Source organism: Scyliorhinus torazame, chromosome 5, assembly GCF_047496885.1.
Source record: "Scyliorhinus torazame isolate Kashiwa2021f chromosome 5, sScyTor2.1, whole genome shotgun sequence".
Classification (NCBI taxonomy): Eukaryota; Metazoa; Chordata; class Chondrichthyes; order Carcharhiniformes; family Scyliorhinidae; genus Scyliorhinus; species Scyliorhinus torazame.
The window spans coordinates 275,135,091-275,155,913 of record NC_092711.1 but is presented as its reverse complement, the minus strand read 5'-3'; the positions used below and the strand labels follow the sequence as shown (position 1 = coordinate 275,155,913).

The 20,823-nt window shown below is 43.5% G+C and overlaps 1 protein-coding gene across 1 annotated transcript in view; it reads right to left on the bottom strand.

Annotated features, from left to right (window-relative positions):
- Nucleotides 1–793: 793 nt before the first annotated feature.
- LOC140418117 (uncharacterized) overlaps nucleotides 794–20,823 on the bottom strand; it is a 97,746-nt gene continuing 77,716 nt past the window's right edge. The window contains exons 4-5 of the mRNA XM_072501532.1: nucleotides 3,372–3,502; nucleotides 794–1,060 (exon numbers count right to left, since the gene is read on the bottom strand). Of these exons, the coding sequence (XP_072357633.1) occupies nucleotides 794–1,060; nucleotides 3,372–3,502 (398 nt within the window). The remainder of the gene's footprint in view (nucleotides 1,061–3,371; nucleotides 3,503–20,823) is intronic.

Sequence of the window (20,823 nt, the reverse complement as noted above, 5' to 3'; positions counted from 1 at the left end):
GTAGCTGCAAATGAAAGCATCTTGACCTGGGCACCAGATATTTGCCTGCATGATTTGATGTATATAGTGGTTCACCTAAATGCATATTGGAATCCCTTTGCTTGCGGTACATTTGAGAGTTGACATGTGGTGCCCACATGTGTGTGGTCAATGGCACTATGAGGAAACCTGCAATCCTCACCATACAGTTAGGTCAATGTGACATGAAAAGAAATCCAATACTTCATTCTTTTACCATTTTTAAAAGATGGACTTTGTGCTGATCAAAAAATGATGGCTGCTGCAAGTCACATGATCATAAAATTGGCCTAAAGCTACCAAGAATGGAAGCTAAGACACTGACCAAAATAATTCACCTCTCAGCCTGTAGACTCTCACACTTTATTGTACAGACCCCGTGTAACCAATGAAAGCAGATGAAGTGCAGACAAACTGGGCCCCCCCAACCAGAACTATCACAAAAGTGAGAGATCAAAATTTGGTATGCTGGATGAGATATTAATAGCTACTTCCCCTAACGGGGAACAAATGGAATCAGCCAGAAGCACAAAAATTGATTGATAAGCTGGTTAACCCATTAATGAGTCATTTCACATGACCAAGCCACTGGCCTTTTGGACAGTTTTTACACTACATATTTGGCCTCACAGGCAATCTGCTGTTTAACATTCAATCAGGGAACACCATGAAAATGAACTTGAGGCTGAACAATAGCCTGCTCTTCGAAGCCTGTCTCTGCTGGAAGATTTCTTGCCATTGTCTGCACAACCGACCCAGTCTCTGTGTACATACTTCATCTTGTGATATCAGCACCAACTGTAAAGAGAATTCCACAGCCCCAGTCTTCAACCAGCTGAACCTGAGCTGCAACATGCAAGAACTCGTCATTGGACTCTGACTCTCGACCATAGAAATCACATGAACTAATATTCAATTCGGTGGTTCTTGTACTATTACTATCCATAGATGTAAAGCTTTTTTTCTCCATCTCCTGCTTTACTGTATATATGAGTATTGTGAACATTCCTTTCCCGAGTTTTTGAAAGTGAAATAAACTAACCTTTTAAGTTAATCATAACGCGGGTTTACTTGTGAGTTATTAGCAAGTTGGAACACACAAATCAAGGGTTTGGGAAAACATGCCAAGCATACTTAAAAAATAAGGCAAAACACTTTCTACTTATGGACTGTTGGTGAGAAAAAAGAAGTCAAGTATTCTTGTCTCTTTCCTGCCCATAACAGAACTCCATCTCCTTCCCTCTGGCAAGAGTGAATTAATTTCATAGAATTTACAGTACAGAAGGATGCCATTCGGCCCATCGAGTCTTCACCGGCTCTTTGAAAGGGCACCCAAGCCCACACCTCCACCCTATCTCCATAACCCAGTAACCCCACCCAACACTAAGGGCAATTTTGGACACTAAGGGCAATTTAGCACGGCCAATCCACCTAACCTGCACATCTTTGGACTGTGGGAGGAAACCGGAGCACCCGGAGGAAACCCACACACACACGGGGAGAACGTGCAGACTCCTCACAGACAGTGCCCCAAGCCGGAAATCGAACCTGGGACCCTGGAGCTGTGAAGTAATTGTGCTAACCACCATGCTACCGTGCTGCCCTGATGTAATCAGTTTTCTTGAAATACATTCAGTGACTTTCCTTATGCAACAGTGGATGAAAATATAACTAGCTCCAGCTTGGAAGGAACCAAACATATGGAAGTTTCTAGTCAATGTCATCTTCGCAGCCACTGGCAATGATGTCCTTACCTAATTTTGATGTGTGGCTGCCGTTTGTGGTATATTTAGCAAAATTTCCTGTACTGAAGTGCTGACTTATGACCATGATGTTCGTGTTGCAAATTTGCTTCATAAGCACCATGGTTGTGTATGGCCTCCTGCAAAGAACTCTTCTCCTCTTCCTCCCACTTCCAGGAGGGTCTTTTGCTCTGTGTGACCTCTTCTCATTCTCCCAATTATGTTATCGCCCATCAGAAATGTATACATGGCTGGTAACAAGTACTTTGTACGAAATCCTTGGAGTGGGGACAAGATCCTTCGCCACGTGCCACGCCCCTTTTGACTTTAGCAACTTCTCCAATCAAACAGAAATCAATCAGCAACTAACCTGTAATTAGTTGATAATCCTTTTAAGTAGTACTGTTTTGGGTCCTTCCTTACACGTGGCCAACTGTATGAGATTTGGGCAACACGGTGGCGCAGTGGTTAGCATTGCTGTCTCACGGCGCCGAGGTCTCTGGTTCGATCCCGTCTCTGGATCACTGTCCGTGTGGAGTTTGCACATTCTCCCCTTGTTTGTGTGGGTTTCACCCCCACAACCCAAAGATGTGCAGGTTAGGTGGATTGGCCATGCTAAATTGCCTCTTAATTGGAAAAAATGAATTGGGTGCTCCAAATTTTTTTTTTTTAAACTGTGTGAGATTAAGGGAGAGCATTTGCTGGAGCATTAAGTCACAAAATGGTGGCACTGGTGTGACATTACAATTTGCCTACTCTACATACCCGCAGCAGACATTCCCCTGCACGGTCACCCAAAGTGTGCCCACACGCTGCAGATGCCATTTGGAGTTAAAACAGCACAGGTAGCACCAAAAAACTGGGTGCTAAGAAGCTGAATTTTGTGGCCTATATTTTTTCCTTTACTTGTTGACTTACTAACTTCCTACTTTTATTGTTGTATTTTGAGAACATTTTCTGCAAGAATGTCATTGCTTTCCTTTCAGTAGTTGAAACGTGGCTTTTAGATGTAAGGACAAAGGTGCCTAGATATAAAATTTGTTCACATCATTGACTATTTATTTGTCCAATATTGCAATTGTCAATATCTGCTTGACACATCAGTAGAATGACTTTCAGTGGTTACAATCCGCTCCTCTATTAGAATGGTTCCAAAAGAATGCTAGCTGATTCAATGAACTCCAGCAGAATGGAATTCAAATGCTAGTCAATACATTCAGACAGAAACCTCACCTCACTTACAGGCATTTCAAATAAAAAAACTGAAACCCTAGGACAAAGAGGTACTTTTGTACTCAACTATATTTCTGTTGGAGCCACCAAGAAAAGTCAGTGATAACATCTAAGGCAAAATCTTTTACCTGAACCATTTCACCTTTCATATAAAAGCATTAGAATAAATAAAGTTAGAAACAATTAATGGTTTCTGTTGGTTTTGCACTGGAAAGCGAAGTCCTGTGATACAGCATTTTGAGAAAGGTCACAAAATTGTTTACATATTAAATTCTGAAATACACAGTGTTGAAGTCTATTTGAGATTTTAAATAGAGTTCATCTTCAAATTTTAAAGCAGGAATAAATTTTTCATTTTCTGAGGAAAATCTTTCCTACCTTACTCACTGGCACTTGCTCTGCACCACGCTTCAGAGGCCTGACGGTGCCATGACAGAAACCCACGTAATATTTATTACTCCCATTGCTTTCATGGATTCTGGACATCTCAGTTCCAACTGCAGCACCATCTACAAAGGTAAAGTATCATAATGTACTACAATATGCCACACAGTGACCAATGGCAAAGTTTGTCACTCCGTTGTCAGGTGACTTTAGTTTAGCTCTGCTTTAGTTCAGCAAATGTTCACTGGAGTGAAACAAATAATTAAAAACAATTGCATCTAATAAAGCTTGCCTAATTACTTAACTCATGATTAATTGTTATATGACAGTACAGACATCATTCAGTGAACTATATGAGTCACACACACTGAATAATTAAATACAACCTGCCATTGTATAAGAATTTATACATTGTCACACCAATTTTGTGACACCCCCCCCCCCCCCCCCCGCGCCAGCCCAAATGTTAACTTCAGAAGAGTATTCCTATTGCGCTCACATAACGTTTTAAAGTCCCCATGTTTTTCACGTTGTCACATCAGTGTTAGATTACTGAAGAAGGGCCAATTACAGGTAGACTTGGAATAGTTTCCAGCCATAGCTATATGTTAGTTGTAACTAGATTGAGACATTCAGGCTTCTATTTGTGATCCATATTAACACAAAAAGAGGCTATTCTTTTAATAAATGTGAACACATTCAGGTACTTTGACACTTAGGATTTTGAAACATTTAATGCTGATTTTAAAGTTATTAAATTGAAATAAAATAAACAACACCAGAAACCAAAGATTACCTCATTTACATCTGTTCCAACTACAGGACATTATAAAATCATAGAATCATAGAAGTTTACAGCATGGAAACAGGCCCTTCGGCCCAACCAGTCCATGCCGCCCAGTTTTTACCATTCAGCTAGTCCCAGTTGCCCGCACTTGGCCCATAACCGTCTATACCCATCTTACCCATGTAACTATCTAAAAGATAGCTTTTTAAAAGACAATTGTTAACTCTTAACAGTCTTCTCAAAATTGAAGTGAACAGCCAAATCCAATGATGCAGGAAAGCACTGATGTTGTAATAAGTAGGAGGGAAAACCATAAAATAGTGATTAAAGTTACATTTTCCCACCTACCACCCACAGTTTGTCATAAAATGCGTTCTTTGTGTTGTTGTGGTGGTGTCTCATTGATGCCTGTGTGTTTAAACATGAACACCTTATTCCATCATGCAGACTAGCTGCTCAAAGTGTGTTGCTTCTAGTCTGGTTTCAGAGTCTCTTACCATGTGATTGCATACATCACACAGTGGGCATTGCCACCCTCCAGTTCCACATTAGCCATTGCTCTGCTGAGCATCTTTACATGGCAATGCATGCAGGCACATCACAGTTTACTCCACTAATGAAAGCACGCCTCGTGTTGTCGAGCATCCATTCTCTGGAATTCCTTACTAAAATCCTTCCACCTCTCCTCCTTTTAAACTGAATTTCTCCTTCATTGATTGAACCTCTGTGAAAAGCTTGGGATGATTTTTTTTCCAGATGAAAAGGTGCCATATAAACGCAAATTTTAAAAATTCTTTGTCTCTGGTTTTCCTCACCTGTTTCCCACTGCTAATGCTTGATCACTCTATCAAAATTGACCCTGCTGCTCTTTGTGTTTCCAGTCATGTTTGAAAACATTTCTTTGCCCTGTGCCCCTTCCATGTAAATATTGGCATCCCTTCTTTACAATTTTCTGCCCTCTGTTCCAATCCAAATATTGACATTCCCTTTCTCTAAACCTTCCTGCTGTTGCTGATCAACTGCTGCCTATTCATATCCCCAGTCCAAATATCAGTGGCATTTTGGGCTAATGTGCCATTGTTTGCTCACTCTTCATCTTCCGTTTCTGAGCCTGTTCCAAATGTCAACATTACTTCAACCATTCAGATTCAAAAATCTGTATATCATTCCATCTGGCTGCTGGAAATAAGTCAGACACACAGAACTGAAAGAAAGAGCAATGGGTATCTGAGAAAGGGGACAAGTGTTTCTAAATAGGAGAAAATGGGATTTGGGTGATTATGGGGAACATAAGAACATAAGAACTAGAAGCAGGAGTAGGCCATTTGGCCCCTCGAGCCTGCTCCGCCATTCAATGAGATCATGGCTGATCTTTTGTGGACTCAGCTCCACTTTCCGGCCCGAACACCATAACCCTTAATTCCTTTATTCTTCAAAAAGCGATCTACCTTTATCTTAAAAACATTTAATGAAGGAGCCTCAACTGCTTCACTGGGCAATGAATTCCATAGATTCACAACCCTTTGGGTTAAGAAGTTCCTTCTAAGCTCAGTCCTAAATCTACTTCCCCTTATTTTGAGGTTATGCCCCCTAGTTCTGCTTTCCCCGCCAGTGGAAACAACCTGCCCACATCTATCCTATCTATTCCCTTCATAATTTTATATGTTTCTATAAGATCCCCCCTCATCCTTCTGATTTCCAACGAGTACAATCCCAGTCTACTCAACCTCTCCTCATAATCCAACCCCTTCAGCTCTGGGATTAACCTAGTGAATCTCCTCTGCACACTCTCCAGTGCCAGTACATCCTTTCTCAAGTAAGGAGACCAAAACTGAACACAATACTCCAGGTGTGGCCTCACAAACACCTTATACAATTGCAGCATAACCTCACTAGTCTTAAACTCTATCCCTCTAGCAATGAAGGACAAAATTCCATTTGCCTTCTTAATCACCTGTTGCACCTGCAAACCAACTTTTTGCGACTCATGCACCAGCACACCCAGGTCTCTCTGTTTTAATATTTTATCATTTAAATAATAATCCCTTTTGCTGTTATTCCTACCAAAATGGAAAACCTCACATTTGTCAACATTGTATTCCATCTGCCAGACCCTAGCCCATTCACTTAGCCTATCCAAATCCCTCTGCAGACTTCCAGTATCCTCTGCACTTTTTGCTTTACCACTCATCTTCGTGTCGTCTGCAAACTTGGACACATTGCCCTTGGTCCCCAACTCCAAATCATCCATGTAAATTGTGAACAATTGTGGGCCCAACACTGATCCCTGAGGGACACCACTAGCTACTGACTGCCAACCAGAGAAACACCCATTAATCCCCACTCTTTGCTTTCTATTAATTAACCAATCCTCTATCCATGCTACTACTTTCCCCTTAACGCCATGCATCTTTATTTTATGCAGCAACCTTTTGTGTGGCACCTTGTCAAAGGCTTTCTGGAAATCCAGACATACCACATCCATTGGCTCCCCGTTATCTACCGCACTGGTAATGTCCTCAAAAAATTCCACTAAATTAGTTAGGCACGACCTGCCCTTTATGAACCCATGCTGCGTCTGCCCAATGGGACAATTTCCATCCAGATGCCTCGCTATTTGTTCCTTGATGGTAGATTCCAGCATCTTCCCTGCTACCGAAGTTAAGTTCACTGGCCTATAATTACCCGCTTTCTGCCTACCTCCTTTGTTAAACAGTGGTTTCACGTTTGCTAATTTCCAATCCGCCGGGACCACCCTAGAGTCTAGTGAATTTTGGTAAATTATCACTAGTGCATTTGCAATTTCCCTAGCCATCTCTTTTAGCACTCTGGGATGCATTCCATCAGGGCCAGGAGACTTATCTACCTTTAGCCCCATTAGCTTGCTCATCACTACCTCCTTAGTGATAACAATCCTCTCAAGGTCCTCACCTGTCATAGCCTCATTTCTATCAGTCACTGGCATGTTATTTGTGTCTTCCACTGTGAAGACCAACCCAAAAAACCTGTTCAGTTCCTCAGCCATTTCCTCATCCCCCGTTATTAAATCTCCCTTCTCATCCTCTAAAGGACCAATATTTACCTTAGCCACTCTTTTTTGTTTTAGATATTTGTAGAAACTTTTACTATCTGTTTTTATGTTCTGAGCAAGTTTACTCTCATAATCTATCTTACTCTTCTTTATAGCTTTTTTAGTCGCTTTCAGTTGCCCCCTAAAGATTTCCAAGTCCTCTAGTCTCCCACTAATCTTTGCCACTTTGTATGCTTTTTCCTTCAATTTGATACTCTCCCTTATTTCCTTAGATATCCACGGTCGATTTTCCCTTTTTCATAGAATTTACAGTGCAGAAGGAGGCCATTCGGCCCATCGAGTCTGCACCGGCTCTTGGAAAGAGCACCCTACCCAAGCCCAGAACTCCACCCCATCCCCATAACCCAGTAACCCCACCTAACACTAAGGGAAATTTGGACACTAAGGGCAATTTAGCATGGCCAATGCACCTAACCTGCACATCTTTGGACTGTGGGAGGAAACCGGAGCACCCGGAGGAAACCCACGCACACACGGGGAGAACGTGCAGACTCCACACAGACAGTGACCCAAGCCAGGAATCGAACCTGGGACCCTGGAGCTGTGAAGCATTTGTGCTATCCACTATGCTACCATGCTGCCCCCATCCTTTTTCTACCGTCCTTCCTTTTTGTTGGTATAAACCTTTGCTGAGCACTGTAAAAAATCACTTGGAAGGTTCTCCACTGTTCCTCAACAGTTTCACCATAAAGTCTTTGCTCCCAGTCTACTTTAGCTAGTTCTTCTCTCATCCCATTGTAATCTCCTTTGTTTAAGCACAAAACACTAGTATTTGATTTTACCTTCTCACCTTCCATCTGTATTTTAAATTCCACCATATTGTGATCGCTCCTTCCGAGAGGATCCCTAACTATGAGATCATTAATCAATCCTGTCTCATTACACAGGACCAGATCTAGGACCGCTTGTTCCCTCGTAGGTTCCATGACATACTGTTCGAGGAAACTATCGTGGATACATTCTATAAACTCCTCCTCAAGATAGGAAGACTATTTTTCAATATATAAAAGGTGTGGTGGTCTGTGCAGAGGTATTACGGTACCTGGTAATGCTGGAACACCATTGGTAGATGTTGTATGCTTCCTATTGGTCAAGCTGTATGGTAGCTCCACCCTGCTAGGCGGGGTATAAGAACCCGTGCTGTCCCAGCAGCCTCATTTTGTACCTGAGCTGCTGGTGGAAACATCTAGCTTATTAAAGCCTCCAGTTGGACTACAACCTCGCTTTAGTGGTCATTGATCGTGCACCAAAAGGTAAGACAGAGGCAAAAATAGACATTGGACCACTGGGAAATGTGGCTGGAGACGTAATAATAGGAGGCAAAGAAATGGCAGAGGAACTGAATACTTACTTTACATCAGTCTTCACTCACGGGAGAATCCCAGTGGGATGCCAGAGCTCCAGGAGAATCAGGGGGAAGAGGTGAGTTCAGTGACCATCACTAAGGAGAAGGTTTTGGGGAAACTGAAAGGTCTGAAGGTGAATAAATCACCTAGACCAGATGGACTACACCCCAGGGTTCTAAAAGAGATAGCTGAGGAGATTGTGGAGACATTGGTGGTGATCTCTCAGGAATCACTGGAGTCAGGAAGGGTCCCACAGGACTGGAAAGTGGCTAATGTAACAGCACTGTTTAAGAAGGGAGGGAGGGAGAAGATGGGAAATTATAGGCCGGTTAGCCTGACTTCGGTCATTGGTAAGATTTTAGAGTCCATTATTAAAGATGAAATCGCAGAGTACTTGGAAGTGCATGGTAAAATAGGACTGAATCAGCACGGCTTTGTCAAGGGGAGGTCATGTCTGACAAATCTGTTAGAATTCTTTGAGGAAGTAACAAGGAGGTTAGACAAAGGAGAACCAGTGGATTTCCAGAAGGCCTTTGACAAGGTGCCGCATTGGAGACCGTTAAATAAGTTAAGAGCCCATGGTGTTAAGGGTAAGATCCTGGCATGGATAGAGGATTGGCTGACTGGCAGAAGGCAGAGTCTTTTTCAGGATGGCAGCCGGTGACTAGTGGTGTGCCTCAGAGGTCAATGCTGGGACCACAACTTTTCACAATATACATTAATGATCTGGAAGAAGGAACTGAAGGCACTGTTGCTAAGTTTTCAGATGATACAAAGATCTGTAGAGGGACAGGTCGCATTGAGGAAGCAGACAGGCTGCAGAAGGACTTGGACAGGCTAGGAGAGTGGGCAAAGAAGTGGCAGATGGAATTCAATGTTGAAAAGTGCACTTTGGAAGGAGAAATGAAGGCATAGACTATTTTCTAAATGGGGAGATGCTTAGGAAATCAGAAGCACAAAGGGACTTTGGAATCCTTGTTCATGATTCTCTTAAGGTTAACGTGCAGGTTCAGTCGGCAGTTAGGAAGACAAATGCAATGTTAGCATTCATGTCGATAGGGCTAGAATACAAGACCAGGGATGTACTTCTGAGGCTGTATGAGGCTCTGGTCAGACTCCATTTGGAGTATTGTGAGAAGTTTTGGGCCCCGTATCTAAGGAAGGATGTGCTGGCCTTGGAAACGGTCCAGAGGAGGTTCACAAGAATGATCCCTGGAATGAAGAGCTTTCGAATGAGGACCAGTTGAGGACTCTCGGTCTGTACTCTTTGGAGTTTAGAAGGATGAGGGGGGATCTTATTGAAACTTACAGAATACTGCGAGGCCTGGATAGAATGGATGTGGGGAGGATGTTTCCACTTGAAGGAAAAACTAGAAGCAGAGGACACAATCTCAGACTAACGGGACGATCCTTTAAAAGAGAGATGAGGAGGAATTTCTTCAGCCAGAGGGTGGTGAATCTGTGGAACACTTTGCCACAGTAGGCTGTGGAGGCCAAATCACGGAGTGTCTTTAAGACAGATTTAGATAGAGTCACTTAATTCTGCTCCTATGTCTTATGGTCTTATGGATTAAATCCCAAGGCCTCAGGTACATCGGGAATCTACACATTAGAGTAAGGCTTACTGGGCATGATTCTCCCCAAACATTTCTGAGTTGATTTATGGCCCCCTGATTTATTTTCAGGGGGTTTCCCGCAGGCGTTGCCAGCAAGTTCCCCACCGCTATTCAATGACACTTTGTCATTTTATGGGCTCTGGGGAGTTTCTCACCGGTTTTGCCCACAGAATTTTCTTTAGCACTGGGAGCTGAACTCAGAGATCGGGCCGCCATTTTGAAAGGATGCCCCAATCTCTAAGTGAGTTTGTGGGTCCCCCACACCCCCCACCCATGGGCAATGCCACCCCCCACACACATGAACACCACCCCACACCCCCCAAGTGAGGACACCATACTATGGAGTCCCTGGGGGGTGTCCCCTCTTCAGATCCCCCAAAGCCCCTTACAGCACCCCTACCCCTTCTAGGACCCCCACCTATCACCCACCTAACCTCCCAGAGGCCCTTACTTACCTGCCCAGCACTCCCCCACCCTTCAAACCCCGCACCCTCATTTCATGGGCATGGGCCCCCCCTCCACTCCTGGCCTTTGGCAGTGCCACCCTGACACAGGCACCCTTGCACTGCCACCCTGGCATGCAGACAGTGCTCCTGCTGGCTTGGCAGTGCCATCCTGGCACCTTGGCAGAACGGGTGCTAGCCCCTCACTGGTACCGGAATCAGTGAGAGTTTCGGACCAATTTTCCTGTCTTGAAAGTCCACACATGCTCTGCTGGCGTCAACATGTAGTCTCTGAAACAGAGAATCCAGGCCCCTTTAACCACTAGGAGCTGTCAATCAAACTGTGAACTGACATGCACCCCACTGTGATAATTATAAGTTGTGAAATCAGTCATAAAGCACCAGCTCTATAATGATAACTCTCAGGCTTATGCCAATTTGAAGGGCAGGAGATTTAAATACCTTGACACAGTTCCAATGAACTTTGACAGTTCCTTTGATAGCATGACAGCTCCCTCAACAGTCCCCTTGACTGCTTGACAGTTCAATGAGTCTGACAGTTCAAATAAGTTTATCCACTTTTTAGGCACATTCATGTCACCTTTTGACACTCCCAAAGGGCACTTGAGCTCTCCCGAATGGCACCTTACCTCTCCAAATGATGTCTCTGAACCTATCCAAAAGAGCAGAGGGGGATCTTTGAAACATTGATATTTCTCTTCTCATTACATATCTGTAAACAAAAATACCGTGACTCCAAAGACTTTTCATTTCCCCCCTTTATTTTCCCCAGCCCTTAAGTTTGGAGTTTTCCAATTCTCTACAAATAATCTGCACAGCAAATTCGGGAAAAGATAAAATAAAAGGGGTTGGTTTATTTCACACACACATAAATCACAGGAATGGGATTTCTTTTGCACTGATACAATAAAAGAGGGATAGGGAAAGAAAGGTTTACTGGTCCAGACCACAATATAAATACAAGTTATGGTTTTATGTGAGTCCAGAATCCAGAATAAAAAATCTAATGGAATGTTTCTTCAGAAGGTGGGTTGGTTGACTGTCGCAGGGTGAACCGTCTTTTCTGAAAATAAGGACTTCCACATAGGGAATTGAATTAATCTTGAAGGCACCAGTTCCAATGTTCCTGTAATTCACAGTGTAGATGATGGCCAGGCAATTCTGCCTGGGCAGAGTTCCTTCTACTATTATCTGTTCGATGGTAGACAGACTCAGGCTGCTTTCTGGAGTCCTGTTAACTTTGGAGGTCAAACAATGACTGAAGATAAGATCCAACAGCTTATTAAATAAAGGAATTCAGGCAGTTCACTTCTCGATCAGGTGACAGCGTGGTTTTGGGTTGACTAACCGATTATGTTTTGGAGTAGGTAATAGTTGGGCTATTACCATCACATTGGATATTAAGAGACCCATATAACTGCTTTTGACCTTGGAGACCCAGCATTCCTGGTGGCCAGAATATTTGTTTAGAAAAGCAAAGAAGCTTTGAGCAGCTCCAGGAAGGGGCATTAATGCCTTTTTAAAAGTAGAATGTGACTCCGCTGGTTTCTTTTGGCATGAGTCATGGTTAGTCAGGGTAAAGTCTTGTCCATTTTAAAAATAAAAATGATGATTTTGCAGAGTAGCCGATTTGACGTAGATATGTATTTATATTTTCCTTCCCGTCTCAACTGGGACGGCACCCTTTCTCTCCAAAGAACTCCACTAACTTTAGACTTTCTCCTACTGGATCTAAAATGCTCAAGACATGTTTTTGGATATTCCACTGGTGAAAATTGGAACTGAGTGAAGGCAGCTACAATTTAACAAGTGCAACTGCCTCCATGAACCACAGACTATAACCCTTGTTCCCCACAACCCACAATAATGGTGGGTGCCAGGTTAGAGGGCAGGACTTGCAGAATCTGGTCTCTAGCACAATTTTGGATAAGCCAGAAACCCTTTCTGTCATTGAAATATCTCAGGCCGGGAAGGTTTTGGGAGGGAATGCCAGAGTTTCGGTTTAGGCAGCAGAATGCATCGCCACCAATAAATGACGTAATAATTAAAATTAGGGACCCTAAAGATTTGGAGGAGCGCAGATATTTCAGAGGATTGGAATGACAGTGAAGGTGAGAAAAATTTGTATGCAAGGGTGAGAATTGTAATATTCCACTACTTGTTAAACGCACAAGTGATAAAGCAAATGGATTTCTTAGATCACTCAATCTGAAATTGGTGACGAAAATAAAAAGCAAGATGCATTGATCAAAAAAAACATTGGGCATTTCACCAGCAAGAAAATACGATTTATGAAAAGTCTAAAGTTAAGCAGTGGATCCATTAAGTCTATTTTTGTTATAAATAGCTAATCAACCATGTATACTGTAAGCCACAACATCTGTAGGTGCAATATGGGCAGATAACAAAGTGTATACTGTAGTTTTAAGCACAAGGAAAGCCCAAGTAGGTTTGGTAAGTGTAATGGATGTCGACACGCACCACTCATTAGGGAAGACTGCCAGGTTTTCATGAGTATTAATTAGCATATGCGGGAATTTAAGAAACCCATATTAAACAAGTGGAGAATCAGGGTCCATGGAAAGCATTGAACCAAGGCTTCTTCAAGTCCTTCAGTGCATGAAAATTGAAGCCTGAAGCCGTTGAACAATTGCTTATGCACATTAGTCACAGAGTGTTTCAGAAAATACGATTGTGGTGTTTCATCCATTTTTAATCATTCAGATGTCCGAAAGTTGCATTTTAAAATAAATATAATTAATTTTATGCCTCTGAAGAAAAGTTAAAGAAATGGGGGAAAAAATGGTCTTAAAACATTTGAAATATGAAACTGGATCCTGTCGTGCCTAATATTATGAGTGTAAATTTACAACCTATTCAGAACTGGCACAAATTCAGGAAATTCACGCGAGCTGGCGTTTTGCAGGGAAGCAAAGCAATGTTAATGAGTGGCAGAAATAAACCAAGCAAATCGTTTTAGGCCCATTTTTGCTGCAGCCTGCAATGGTCATCTCAGGGACCATGAGTTAGGCTGCTCTGCACTAGAACGCATCGGATGGTCCACGAATATCGAGCTCAGTCCTACATTGGGAGCAGGGCTGCGATTAAATATTGAAATACCGCAATACATCTGTTTCAGGCAAGAATATTGGTCAACTATTTCAAGGCCCACTTAAAAATTGTGTTGCGGGGAGGGCAGCCAATGGGCAGGACATGTTTTAAAAAAATAATATTTACCCTATTTTTCAACATGAGACAAAGGCATATGAAAATCTCCTGCCTTGGTTTAATTGTCTGTGCTGAAAGAAGTGAAGAAAAACACACTTAATATTTCAGTGATACACATCAAACTGTGGTATCTACTGTCGGGCTGCTTCAAATTATACCTCGCATTTGTGCTTACTAGACTGTGGTACATAAATGAGCAACTAGCAGATTAGCATGTATAATGAGAAGACAACAGATTAGGATGTTCAATTAAGCACTTGTGTGGAGAAATACTGATGGAAGCAATATATATTTCCAGCAATGCATTATCATAGCGACAATTGGTGCTGCTTCGTGGCTGCTTGTGCATTTTGTAGAAGTTTTTTATATTAATTCATGGGATGAGGGAGTCACGAGTAAGGCCAGCGTTTATTGCCCATCTCTAATTGTCTTTGAGAAGGTGATAGCAAAATATTGCAGTTCTTGTGATCAAATGCTCCCACAGTAGAGAATTCCAAGATTTGGACCCAACATCAATGAAGGGACCATGATCTAATTTCTTGCTGGGTTGATGTATGACTTGGAGGGGAACTTGGAGGCAGTGGTATTCCCATCCGCCGACTCCCTTTGTCCTTCTGTGTTGTTGCGTGTGAATGCAAGGCAGCTTTGGATGAAGCAAAGGTGACAGCACATCAGCACTTTTATTTTAGTGTCCCAGCCGGACAATCCTGAGATACTGGCTCCTTCCTGGGCCGGCTTTTATCTCGGGGAATTAACTAGCCCACTGTTAGCCTTCACCCCTCAGCGGAGAAGCTTGTACTCGACGAGCCCCATGGGGTGATCAAGTGAGTCATCCCCGTGGGTCTCATGGAGGTCATAACATGGCTCTAGTTCAACTCTCACAATTGTAATCGCTGGGTCAAAATCCTGGAACTCCTTCGCTAACAGCACAGTGAGTGTACCTACATCACATGGATTGCAGTTGTTCAAGAAGGCAGCTCACCACCACCTTCTCAAATAGGGATGGGCAACAAATGCTGGCCGGAATACAGGGTTAACGGTAGGGTTCTTGGCAATGTGGAGGAGCAGAGAGATCTTGAGGTCTATGTTCATACATCTTTGAAAGTTGCCACTCAAGTGGATAGAGCTGTGAAGAAGGCCTATGGTGTGCTAGTATTCATTAGCAGAGGGATTGAATTTAAGAACTGTGAGATGATGATGCAGCTGTACAAAACCTTGGTAAGGCCACATTTGGAGTACTGTGTACAGTTCTGGTCGCCTCATTTTCGGAAGGATGTGGAAGCTTTGGAAAAGGTGCAAAGGAGATTTACCAAGATGTTGCCTGGAATGGAGAGTAGGTCTTACGAGGAAAGGTTGAGGGTGCTAGGCCTTTTCTCATTAGAACGGAGAAGGAAGAGGGGCAACTTGATACAGGTTTATAAGATGATCAGGGGAATAGATAGAGTAGACAGTCAGAGACTTTTTCCCCGGGTGTAACAAACCATTACAAGGGGACATTAGTTTAAGGTGAATGGTGGAAGATATAGGGGAGATGTCAGAGGTAGGTTCTTTACCCAGAGAGTAGTGGGGGCATGGAATGCACTGCCTGTGGAAGTAGTTGAGTCGGAAACATTAGGGACCTTCAAGCAACTATTGGATAGGTACATGGATTATGGTAGAATGATATAGTGTAGATTAATTTGTTCTTAAGGGCAGCCCGGTAGCATTGTGGATAGCACAATTGCTTCACAGCTTCAGGGTCCCAGGTTTGATTCCAGCTTGGGTCACTGTCTGTGCGGAGTCTGCACATCCTCCCCGTGTGTGCATGGGTTTCCTCCGGGTGCTCCGGTTTCCTCCCACAGTCCAAAGATGTGCAGGTTAGGTGGATTGGTCATGCTAAATTGCCCTTAGTGTCCAAAATTGCCCTTATTGTTGGGTGGGGTTACTGGGTTATGGGGATAAGGTGGAGGTGTTGACCTTGGGTAGGGTGCTCTTTCCAAGAGCCGGTGCAAACTTGATGGGCCGAATGGCCTCCTTCTGCACTGTAAATTCTATGATAATCGATGATTAATCTAGGACAAAGGTTCGGCACAACATCGTGGGCCGAAGGGCCTGTTCTGTGCTGTGTTTTTCTATGTTCTATGTTCTAGCCAGTGAAGCACACAGCCAGTAAAAATAATTTAAAAGATTTTTAAAATAACATTCCAGGTTAAAATTTTCTACATGCGAAGCAATGTTAAAGGTGCCAAGAATATTACCTCCGGATCATCCTAACAGTTGGCTGAAATGGCCAAGTTCCTCCAACATTTCCTTATCATTCAAATCTCTATGACTATGGATCATTCATGTGATTCTTCACTGCACTGTCTCCAGTGTTTGAGTGTCGCTCTTGTTCCTTGGCAACCAGAACTGGATGCAGTATTTAAGGTGCAATCTGACTCGAACATCATTGTCTCTGCTGACTTATTCTTTTGGCTATGTCATATTCTTTTTGAATAAAGATGTAATATTAGCATAAATATCTGCACTCTTTAGTTGTCCATAACTCATCAGTATTCTCTCCTCCATTAAGCAATCAGTTTAATTCAATGTGATATTTATAATAAGAGCAAGAGTAAATTATTTGGCTCATTGATTTTGTCCTGCCAGATTGTCAGCAATGGCGGTTATTTTTATCTTTTCAGTCTCAATTTCTTGCACACTCTCCATCACAACACAAATAACCATCTATCTCTTCAGTAAATTCCACAACTTGCTTTGCATCTCTGGACTTCTGAAGTTTCAATCTTGCCATGGCAGCTGGTGGAAATTGAATTCAATAAATAATCTGGAATTAAAAGTTTAATGATGACCATGAAATCATTGTTGATTGTTGTAAAAACACATCCAATTCACTAATGTCCTGCAGGGGAGAAAAGCTGCCGTCATTATGTGGTCTGGCCTACATGTGACTCCAGATCCACAGCAATGTGGTTGACTCTGAAGTGAGCCAGCCAGCCACTCCGTTATCAAACCATTAAAAAATTTCAAAGGGATAAAACTGGACAGACCACCCAGCATCAACCAAGGTATCAGAAACAACAACGGTGAACCCAATCTTGTCAACGCTACAAACGTCCTTCCCCGGGTGGAACAAACCATTACAAGGGGACATAAATTTAAGGTGAATGGTGGAAGATATAGGGGGGATGTCAGAGGCAGGTTCTTTACCCAGAGAGTAGTGGGGGCATGGAATGCACTGCCTGTGGAAGTAGTTGAGTCGGAAACATTAGGGATCTTCAAGCAGCTATTGGATAGGTACATGGATTATGGTAGAATGCTATAGTGTAGATTAATTTGTTCTTGAGGGCAGCACGGTAGCATTGTGGATAGCACAATTGCTTCACAGCTCCAGGGTCCCAGGATCGATTCCGGCTTGGGTCACTGTCTGTGCGGAGTCTGCACATCCTCCCCGTGTGTGTGTGGGTTTCCTCCGGGTGCTCCGGTTTCCTCCCACAGTCCAAAGATGTGCAGGTTAGGTGGATTGGCCATGATAAATTGTCCTTAGTGTCCAAAATTGCCCTTAGTGTTGGGTGGGGTTACTGGGGTAGGGTGGAGGTGTTGACCTTGGGTAGGGTGCTCTTTCCAAGAGCTGGTGCAGACTCGATGGGCCGAATGGCCTCCTTCTGCATTGTAAATTCTATGATAATCTATGATTAATCTAGGACAAAGGTTCGGCACAACATCGTGGGCCGAAGGGCCTGTTCTGTGCTGTATTTTCTATGTTCTATGTTCAAACATCTGGGAACCTGTGCCTAAATTGGGAGAGCTATCCCACAGACTCACCAAGCAACAGCCTGGCATAATCATACTCACGGAATAATGTTACAGACAATTCCTAGACACCGCCATCACCATCCCTAGGTATGTCCTACGCCACCAGCAGGGCAGATCTATCAGAAGTGGTGGCACAATGGTATGCAGTCGGGAAGGAGTTTCCCTCGGAGTCCTCAACATTCACTCCGCACACCCTGAAATCTCAAGGCATCAGGTCAAACTTGGATGAAGAAACTTTCTGCTGATTACCACGTACCACACCCCTCAGCTGATGAATCAGTTCTCCTCCATGTTGAACACGACTTGGAGGAAGCACGGAGTGCAAGAGTGTAGGATGTACTCTGGATGGGGGACTTCAATGTCCATCAGTGGTTTGGTAATGCCACTACAGACCGAGCTGGCCGGGTCCTAAAGGACATACCTGCTAGACTGGGTCTGTGACAGGTGCTGAGAAACCAAACAAGAGGGAAAAACATACTTGACCTCATCCTCACCAAGCTGCCTGCTGCAGATGCATCTGTCCATGACAATATCGGTACAAGTGGCCACAGCACAGTCCTTGTGGAGACAAAGTCCCATTTACACATTGGCAATGCCCTCCATCTTGTGTAGCATTAGCACTGTGCTAAATGGGATAGATTTTGAACATATCTAACAACTCAACTGGGCAACCATGAGCTACTGTGGGCCATCAGCAGGAGCAGAATTGTACTCAATCACAATCTGTAACCTCATGGCTCGGCAGCTCCCAGTCTTCCATTATCACCAAGCTAGGGGATCAACCCTGGTTCAACGAAAAGTGCTTTAGGACATACCTAAAAATGAGGTGTCAACCTTGTGAAGCTACAACAAAGGGCTACTTGTATGCCAAACAACATATTCAGCAAGTGATAGAGCTAAACGATTCCACAACTAACAGATCACATGTAAGATGTGCAGTCCTGCCATATCCAGCCATGAATGGTGGGAGACAGTTCTCTGGAGGAGGACACCCCACAAGTATTCCATCTGCAATAATGGAGCAGCCTGTGACATCAGTGCAAAAGATAATGCTGAAGCATTTGACACAATATACAGCCAGAAGAGCTTGGCTTCCTCCGGAGGTCCCCAGCGTCACAGGTGTCAGTGTTCAGCCAATTCGATTCACTTCATATGATGTCAAGAAATGGCTGAAGGCACTGGATACTGCAAAGGCTATAGGCCCTAATCATATTCCAGTAATGGTACGGAGGATTGTGCTCCAGAACTTGCCATGTCACTAGCCAAACTGTTACAGTACAGCTATAACACTGACATCTACCCAGCAATCTAGAATATTGCCACGGTAGGTCCTGTACTCAAAAATGAGGACATATTTAAACTGGACAATTACTGCCCCCTTAGTCTACACTCGATCATTGGTAGGTTGATGGAAGGGGTCATCAACAATGCTATCAAGTGGCACTTACTTAGCAATAACCTTTTCCTGATGCTCAGCTTGGGTTTTGCCAGGACCTTTCAGCTCCTGACCTCATTACAAACTTGGTTCAAACATAGACAAAAGAGCTGAACTCCAGAGATGAGGTGAGAGTGCTTGACATCAAGGCTGCATTTGACCAAGCGTGGCATCAAGGAGCCCTATGAAACTGGAATCAATGGGAGTCGGGAGAAAACTCTTCACTGGTTGGAGTCATAACTAGCACAAAGGAACATGTTGGTGCTTGTTGGAAGTCAGTCATATCTGTTCCAGGACAGCACTGCAGGGATTCCTCAGGGTAGTATCCTAGACCCAACCATCTTCAGTTGCTTCATCGGTGACCTTCCATCATAAGGTCAGATGTGGGGGTGATTGCACAATGTTCAGCACCATTCACAACTCCTCAAATACTGAAGCAATCCATATCCAAGTGCAGCAAGGTCTGTACCATATCCAAGCTTGAGCTGACAAGTGGCAAGCAACATTCATGCCACACAAATGCCAGGCATTTACCATCTCCAATGAGAGAATCTAACCATTGCCCCTTCATATTCAATGGCATTACCACAGCTGAATCCGCATTACAAGTGTATTGAATGGCGAAGCAGACTTAAGCGGCCACATGGTATACCAGTTCTTTGTTCTTATGTGATGCAAAGAGAAAGGGAAATGTACAAAGGCAAGAGTCAGAAGGTCAAAGGATACAGGAATGAGGCAGGAGGAGATGCACCGATGAGACTGTGCAGTAGGGTGGTTGGGTGGGTGTCTCGGAAGGTTTTATGTTGAGGACAAGTCCTGTAAATTCATTGCTTTCAGGAACAGGGAGTCAATTTACATCAGCAAAGTTGAGGAAGCTGGTCGAGTAAGTTTGAATGTTGGCAACGGAGTCATGAATATGCTAGAGTTCATATAGTACGAAGATGGTGAGCCAGCAAGGATAATGAAGAAATCAGGTAACACTGAGGAAGTGGAGGAAAACACTGAATGCTGAGCCAAATCTGCTACATTCTAAAAACCTAACAGTCTCAAACTCAATTCCTAGTATGTGCTCAATTAGTTAACTCAACAAGTAAAACAATAATGACATGAAAAATCAGCCAGAGTTCTCAATTGCTGTTGAATGATCACATTTGGGATAGTGTGGGCATTAGGGCAGAATGGACTGGACTTGACTGTGAAGTCATGCGCAGTCAAATAGCATTAAGGCACTTACCATCTGGCTTTGTGTGAAGTATGTTTATTTTACCTAAGAACATGACTGCTAGAGTCCATGGAATCTCACCCCTGTGAGATTCAACACGTCAGATTTAGAGGTGGGAATCAGGAGGTGGGATTGATACTACATTGTATTCCTATCCCCTCCATTCTGCTGCGATTTTTTGGTATCCGGAGTCTTCATTAGCCTGGAGACAGGCCTGCTGCCTAACTAAGAAATTGAAGTGGGCCAATTCTGGGTTAGTCCTGATGAAATGCTTGCTTTGCTGCCACCACTGTTGAAAAAAAATCAAACTTGTTTGTGGTGGAAGACGTTAAGGTTGCTGAGAGTTGTTGGCTGCACTTTAGTACTGGCCTTCATCCTTTCTCTTTCTTCACTGTGAGTTATGGGAGAGTCCCTATGAAAGATAGCCCAGCAACATGGGGGCACAGTGGTTAGCGCGGCTGC